We start from the raw sequence: 8,748 nt of genomic DNA, 5'->3' as shown, positions 1-8,748 counted from the left end.
CACACTTTTTCATCACATGAGTTTACTCAGCATTTGAACATTGAACAATCACATTTAGATTATGTATTAGTAGTCTCTACTGCAACTAGTAAGGACTTGACCACTAATGTAGTCTCCCGAACATGTATTGTAGAGATTGCCAACAGAGAGTTACTAGTAGATCTCATACTCTTAAACATACATGATTTTGATGTCATACTAGGAATGGATAGGTTGGCAGTGTACCATATGAATATAGATTGTCATGGAAAGACGGTGACCTTTAATGTTCTCAATGATAAGGATTTCAAATTCAAAGGGATTAGGGAGCCCCAACATCCATGTCTCACATCTTGCATTCAAGCTCAACGATTACTTGAGAAGGGACGTGCAGGGTATTTGGCTTATGTAGTAGAGAATAAAAGTAGAGAAGTCAATCTACAACAGATACCAATGGTGAAGGAATTTTTTATTATTTTTTCAGAAGATCTTCTAGGTCTACCTGCAGACCGAGAGATCAAGTTCTTCATTTACTTAATTCTTTATATGGGCCTTATCTTTAAGGCTCCGTATCGAATGGTAAAAGCCAAATTAGAGGAACTCAAGAAACAACTACAAGAATTATTGGATAAAGGTTTCATCAGACTAAGTGTATCATCATAGGGAGCTCCAGTACTATTTGTAAAGAAGAAAGATGGTACCATGCGACTCTGTATCAACTATAGGCAACTAAACTAAGTTATCATAAAGAACAAGTATCTGTTGCCTCGTATCGATGATCCATTCAACCAACTTCAAGGAGCCCAAGTATTCTCAAAGATTGATCTATGTTCTAGATACCATCAACTAAAGATTAAAAAAAAGAAGATGTTCCCAAGACTGTCTTCAAGACCAGGTACGGCTATTATAAATTCTTAGTCATGTCTTTTGGTCTAACAAATGCTCATGCGATATTTATGAATTTGATGAATAGAGTCTTTCAACCATTCTTGGATAAGTTTATCATCATCTTCATTAATAATATGCTGATCTATTCATGGAGCAAGGCTAAACATACAGAGCATCTAGCAATAATGCTTGGGATACTTAAGAAATGCCAAGTTTAAGAAGTGTGAGTTTTAGTTAAAAGAGGTTGCCTTCCTCGGATTTATAGTTTTAAAGGACGGAATATCAGTAGATGTAGTTAAAGGAGAAGTAGTAGTAAATTGGAAAAGACCTACAATGGTAACTAAAGTCTAAAATTTTCTCGATCTAGTTAGATACTACAGGAAGTTTACTAAGAATTTTTCAAAGACTACTACTCCACTAACTTAGCTCACTAGGAAAGACACGAAGTGTGAGTAGAATGATAAGTGTGAATAAAGTTTCCAGGAACTGAAGAAGCAATTGACAACAGCTCCAGTATTGACTATTCTTAATGGTACTGGTGGATTCTCTATCTACAATGATGCTTCAAAGCAAGGATTGGGATATGTGCTAATACAATAAGAAAAAGTGATAAATTATGGTTATAGACAATCAAAGAATCTTGAACAGAACTATCCTACCTATGACTTAGAACTATCCACCATAGTTTTTGCCTTAAAGCTCTGGCGCCATTATCTATATGGTAAAAATTTTGAGATTCACACAGACCATAAGAGTTTGAAATATTTGTTGTCATAGAAAGAACTTAATATGCGTCAAAGGAGATGGATAGATTTACTTAAGGATTATGATTGTAAGATCCTATACCATCAAGGAAAAGGCAATATAGTTATAGACACACTTAGTAGGAAGAGTACTTGCACTCTTGCCTACATGATGGCATCAGAGTGGAGACTCGTAGAAGAGTTTTAGAAGTTGAACCTGAATGTTCAATATAAAAGATCAGGAGCATACCTAGCCAATATAAAAGTACAACCAATTCTAATGCAGAAAATTAGAGAAGCTTAACAGTGTGATCCTACTTGGAAGTCGATCATAGAAGATGTCAATAAGGGACTTATGCCATAATTCAGACTATCTGAAGATTGTGTATTGAGGTTTAAAAATAGAGCATGTGTGCCGAATAATAGTAGTATGAAAAATGAAATATTAAAAGAAATGCACTGCTCTATATTTGTTATACACCCTAGCAACACTAAGATATATCAAAACTTGATAACCAAATACCGATGAGTGGGATGAAGAAGGATATAGCAGAGTTCGTTTCTAAATGTCTCACATGCAAACAAGTGAAGGCTGAACGTCAAAGACCAGCAAGACTACTTCAACCCTTACCGGTAGCAGAGTGGAAATAGAAACATATTACCATAGATTTCGTGGTGGGTCTACCTAAAACAAGATCCAAGCATGATGCCATTTGGGTTATCGCTGATAGGCTAACTAAATCTGCTCATTTTTTGGCTATTAGAGTAAATGACCCACTAGACAAGTTAGCCAAACTCTATATCAAGGAGATTGTGAGATTGCCTGGAATTTCAATCACAATCGTATTCGGTCGAGATCTCTGCTATACTTCAAGATTTTGGACCAGTCTATAGAATGCTATAAGGACCAAGCTATCTTTTAGTATGGTTTTCTATCCTTAGATAGATGGTCAATCAGAACGGACAATCCAAACTCTAAAAGATATGATATGAGCATGTGTCATTGAGTTGCGAGGTAATTGGGATGATCATTTACCTCTTATTAAGTTCCCGTATAACAATAGCTATCAGTCCAGCATTCAAATGATACCCTATGAGGCTTTGCACGGAAGACCCTGCAGATCACCTATTTGTTATGAAGAAGTTGGGGAACAAAAACTGGTTGGACCTGAATTAGTGGAAGAAACTATAGAGAATGTGAAATTAATCAAGAAACATCTTCTGATAACTCAAAGTAGGTAGAAAAGTTATGTCGATAATCAAAGAAGAGATTTAAAATTCAAAGTAGGCGACCATGTATTTTTGAACATCTCACCAACTAAAAAGATCATGAGATTTGGGAAGAAAAGAAAACTCAGTTGTAGATTTATTGGACCTTTTGAGATATTGGATAGAGTGGGAGCTATCACCTACCAGTCAACATTTCCACCTGAGTTAGCCAACATACACAATGTCTTTTATGTATCGATGTTAAAGAAATATCACCCAGATCCATTGTATGTACTTCGATATGAACCCCTTGCATTTCAGTATAACTTGTCCTCATTGAGCTTCCTATGCAGAGAGTGGATCGCAAAGAAATGATATTACGGTATAAGATAATCTCCTTAGTAAAGGTACTACGACAACGTCATTCAATTGAAGAAGCCACATGGAAGCCAGAAAAGGAAATAAAGGCCAAATATCTGCATCTGTTTGTGACTACTAGTAAGTTTAATTTGGAGGACCAAATCTTTTTTTTAAGGGGGAGAGGATGTGATAGCTTGAAAATACCTCCGAGTTAATTTTTTATATTTGATATATTTAATTTAGCCTTTATATGTATTTAAAATATATAATAAGGTTAAAGACATAGTTTAGAGTCAAACGAAAAAAAGATGGATAAGAATGAAGGAGATAGAATAAGCATGAAGAGACTAAAAAAAAAATGTGAAAACCTTTTAAATAAAGTAGTATAATGAAAAGTGGTAACTTTTAGATAAAATAATATAACAGAAAGTGACAACTTTTAGATGAAATGATATGTAAAAAGTAGTAACTTTTAGATGAAGTGCTATCACAGAAAGTGACAACTTTTAGATAAAGCGACATGTAAAATCTAATAACCTTTTGTATGAAGTGGCATGTGAAAAGATTTTTAAATAAAACGACATATAAAAAGTGTTAATATTTTAGGTGAAGTAACATGATGAAATGTGATAACTTTTAGATGAAATGGTATGACATAATGGTGGCAACCTTTCTCTCGTGGCTCCCCACTCCTATAAATAGAAGATAAGAGAAAAGAGGAAGAGACATTCCAGATAAGAGAAAAATAGTGAGAAGTATAGAGATGAAAGAAGAAGAGGGAGTATGAAGTGTGTGATTTTTTAGAGTATTTTAAGGTTTTAGATAAAAGCCTTGGAAAAACTCTGTTAAATTTGTGAGAACAAAGAAAGAAGAAGAGAAGAAGAAGAAGGTTCATAATCAAAAGGAAGTTATAAACTGTTATAAGGGTAAGCTTTTTCTTAAGTTTTGAAGTTCGATTTCTCTTTGATTTTTGGGATTAGTTTTTTAGTATTATGTTAGATATTTTTGAGTCAAGAAAGTGATCAAAAATTATCCCGAAACTCTAACGGATTTTTTAAAGGAAAAAGTCATAAATAAAGCTGGAACTCTGCTGGAATTAAGACTACGACTGTTAAGTACCTAAGGTAAGTGGATATTATGGATTCATAGCCCAAATAGTTTTAAAGTATTTTACATATTTTTAGTATAAAAATGTGTAAATGTTTAATTTATCTTTTGTAACTCCCAAACAATTGGGTATTTTTATAATTTTCTTATAAATTGTTTTTATTAAGTTTATTAGAAAAAAAAAAGAGCGCCACGTCAGCAGCAACGTCGCAGGCCCAGTCAGCAGTCTTGGCCAACCAGGATCTGCCACGTGGCAAGACCACGTCGATCCGGGGACGGACCACGTTGGCGATCCGCGTACGCGCGATCGGACGGCCCAGATCAAGCGTGCGCACAGACGGCCCAGATGCAGTCGCACGGACGGTTTAAATTCAATCAAAAACGGACGGTCCAGATTAAATCAAAATGGACGGCTGAGATCAAAAGGCAAAAGGGTATAAATAGAACCCCCACACCTGACCACAAAAACCCAAGCCGCCTGCCCTCGCTGGAGAAGACGAACCAGACGCCAGAGGAGCCGGCCGCCGCCACCCGCCGCCGCACCGGGGAGATTTCCGACCGCCGATCAAGGTAAATTTCATACCCCCGACTCGTTTTTCCACGTTGATTTCCCCTGTGGCCAAATCAGAGCCAAAATCCAGGCCAAACGGCTGGAAAACACGGCCGAAACCCAGCGGCGCCGCCGCGCCCCTCCTCGGTTTTTGCCTCCGATGAGGCCCTTCCCGACCTCCGTTTGATGCAATTTTTATATCACCGTGATCAACATTCTTTTCTCTACAGATTGATCGGAGCCGAATCACCAAAACACGAACTTCACCAGAGAGCCACCGCACCCGAGAGCACCGCCGTCGGTAAGCTTCGGTTTTTCGTAATTTTTTTGGCCCCCCGAGGGCCCTAGGGTTGTTTTCTCACAGGGACCGATGCAAGTGTGGCCGAATTCGGCCGAAAACGGCCAACCCGAGGCGAATCGCCGCCGCTTGCGGCGGCGCCGTCGCCAGAGCAAGGCGGAGCCGCCGTGCTGGAATTGCGATATTGGCCGAAAAGGGCCCTGAGCCTAATTTGGGATTTTTTGGAACACGTGCAGGTACCAGTAGTGCGTTTCAGTTTCCCGGAAAAAATTCAGGGAAAATTAGGGACAGTCTGTAGGCGCACTGTGAAGCCGTGTTCGGACCCCGAAACGAGTAAGGACCCCTCACCCTATTTCCTAACACGGTATTAAAGTTCAATAATGATAAAACGGTAATTCTTGAATCAACGAATGTGTGAAATTGCTTAAGGTCGCCAATGGAGCCCGAGTCTAGTGTGTTGGTCGGTTAACTGTTATTTGGCATATTTTACGGTTTCAAATGCAGTATGAGGTCTGATGTTTTTATTTCATAGTTTCGTGTGCATATATCACTGTTTTATTGATTATGGGTTGAATGACTGAGAACCCGATGTTGTATGTTGTCTTGTTTGGCATAAATTACTGGTTGCTTGTTTGTGTGTGATTTGATGATGCTGACTGAGGAAAAGGGGAATGAAAAGTTATGTAAATTGATAATTGTATAATGTGGTCAGCCTGACTAGATATCTTGGGAGATGGTGGACGGACCGGGTCCGTAGGGAACCCTACCGGGATTGTGGTCTCTCATACCGGACGGGGTATGGAGACCTTATGTGTTTTGGCGCCCATACCGGACGGGGTATGGGGACGGCCCGTTTCACCCTCATACCGGACGGGGTATTGAGGTTTATAGTTTTGGCGCCCATACTGGACAGGGTATGGGGACGGCCTTGGAATCTGATTACAAGTGTTAAAGGTTCACGGATAGCGGGACTCCTATGGATCCCCATGGATACTAATAGGCTGGTAAATAAGGAAAAATATGTTGTGTAATGATTGAATTACAAAAGGCGTGATAAGTATTATGTTATACAGTTTATATAATTTCATGATGATGATAATGTTATTGCTTTCGTATACGGTTTTATGATTTTCACCGAGGTAAGTGGATGGTAAAGGTTTTATTATTGATAAAATGATTTGTTGTAAATTATGCTCCATTGGTCTTTTTGTGTTTTCTACCCATATTTACCTCCGTGACGGTGAGATATCGTGATGTCTTTACTAGGCTAGTGTAGCTCTTTCCTTATTTAATCATTTCAGATCAGGAAGACATTGTTCCCGAGCCTGTTCCGCAGGAGGACGACGAAGGGGACGCCTAAAGACTCCATAGTCATATTCATAGTTTTTACTTTCGAGTTTCTCCTTTAGTTAGTTTGATCTTTTATATTTTTTGAGCACGTTTTTGGTTTTAGTGTAAGGGATGTTAATCGAAATTTTGACTTCGCTTCCGCATTTGATATTTTTAATACACATTTCATTTTAAATTTCTGGGGCCGTTACATCTTTCTTATTTACTTTAATATAAGTGTTATTTCGCTTTCTGTTTTCAAAATGTGATTTTGATATTTGTGCATCGCTCATTATAGAAAAAATTTATTCTAAAAATATATGCGTTATGTTAGGCTTGAATCTGGTCGCATATAACTATTTCGTATTTAGGTGTATTGATGAAGTGATAAGTGTGTACCCATACATAACTATTATGTATTCATGTGTATGGGAAAACAGTCTGATCTACGTGCTCTAACCATTCCGTGTTCGAGGGGTAGCTGTGTTTCAAGGTACTCATGTATATTGTTCCGTATTTGAGTACATGGGGAACCAGTGATAAGTATATGTACCTACGCATAATGTGTGGTAATTGATTGATCCTCCATAATAGTGATGAAGTATACAACATGAATCTATTTTCTGATTTGTACATTTGTCTTCTAATTCGTATTTATTTTAGAAATATTATATGATATATGTTTTGTTATATGTAAAAAAATTATATATTGTATGTAATATGCTGTGATTTTATAATATCATTTATTGGGATATTTTATCTGATCCCTTTATCACATTTTAAATACTGAAGATACTACTACATAGTGAGCAGTGATATGGAGGAAATTTTTGAAGCTAGACTCTTATATTAAAGTTAGTGTTTCATACTTTTATTTAGTAATGTAAGTAAGAAAATTTATAGTTTCGTACATATATTTATATTTTACATTTAAGGGATGTAACGCTTTTGCGACTCTTTTATGATTAATAAAGTTAAATTATTTTATTTAACTCGAGTTTATGTGATTTAAGTAAGTTTGCTCCGCTTATTACACTATAAGATGAGGTGTGATCCATGATAATCTATTCATCACAGATGATTTCTACTTGATAATTATGTCATGTTTTCCTATTTTCATTTAGGATGATTTTTGGATTTAATTTACATAGTAAGAAATGAGAAAATTTTCAGCAAAAGGTTTAAAAAGATTGACCTATTCTAATACAAACTAGATTGTAGTAAAAAATATCGATATGATCTTATTCAAACTGAAATTAAAATTATATTGTCTTGAATCTAGACACTCACCCTTAATTGGTCACTGGTCCTATTTGATTCTATTCCATCCTCATAAAAATTGTTACCAATAGCTCAGACATCAAATATACTTATAAACATTGGATCCGTTTACGTTTATGCATGATCCATATAAAAAAAAAAAACATATTCAACTCTCTAATCTCAATGTTAATTGTGCAGTGTTTAGTGTAAATAATATTAATTTTTATTTTTATTTGTCTTCTAAAAAATAAGAAACTTTGTAAAAATTATAATATTTTCATTAATTGTGAGTATCCAAGAAATCTACCTATGTGGTATCTAACACCCAAATATAAATTACTAATTTATGATTTTCTTTTTAGATTCAAATAATTAATTAATGCATAATTTAAACCCTAAAAAATCATTAAATTGAAATTTGTCCCTAAATATATAAATGATTAATATTAAGGACCCAAAATAAATAAATAAAAATAATTTGTGGTATTTTTCGAATTAAAATTTAATTATGGGAGGCAAATGAAGAGAAAAATTAATTATTGGGGCTATTTTGCAAGTTCTAGAACACGTGCCACCTCAGGAGGCAAAAGGGCAGGGGACCAACCGAAGGTTGCCGTGTGCCAGCTGACCTGCAGGTGTGGTCAGCCATGCGGGCACACTGCTGTCAGCAAATCGGACGGTCCTGAGCATTTGATGCTGATACAATGGTGATGAGATTGGGGAACGGATCCAACAGTGCACAACCGTGCAGAGGGGATTGATTATGATCCAATAGCTCACGGGCAAGATATCGATCGAACGGGTAACATGCATTCTCGTGGATCCAACGGTCACACAAATAAACGGTCCAAATTTTTGTAGGAAGACGATCCAACAGCTACGCAAGCAAACGGCCCAAATCCACAAAAACGCGATCCAACGACTAGCAATGCAAGTGCACGGAAATTACCCATTTGCCATTATTGAATCCATATCCTATGGACCACACATTGCCACGTAGGCTGCAATCCTGCGGTCCGAAT

At 36.7% G+C, this 8,748-nt stretch overlaps 1 protein-coding gene across 1 annotated transcript; it reads left to right on the top strand.

Moving 5' to 3' along the window:
* The first annotated feature begins 204 nt into the window (after positions 1-204).
* Positions 205-642, top strand: LOC148253471 (uncharacterized). The gene has a single exon (XM_088223389.1). It carries the CDS (start codon positions 205-207, stop codon positions 640-642), a length of 438 nt encoding a protein of 145 aa, XP_088079515.1.
* Positions 643-8,748: the final 8,106 nt, after the last annotated feature.

Source organism: Carica papaya, chromosome 6 (assembly GCF_054855325.1).
Source record: "Carica papaya isolate Zhongbai chromosome 6, ASM5485532v1, whole genome shotgun sequence".
Lineage (NCBI taxonomy): Eukaryota > Viridiplantae > Streptophyta > Magnoliopsida > Brassicales > Caricaceae > Carica > Carica papaya.
Note: the sequence above shows the minus strand (reverse complement) of the source record. Positions and strands in the feature narration are given on the sequence as shown.

Bases quoted from the DNA above. Each gene is read 5' to 3' on its own strand.
- LOC148253471 (XM_088223389.1), top strand. From the start codon at position 205: ATGGATAGGTTGGCAGTGTACCATATGAATATAGATTGTCATGGAAAG.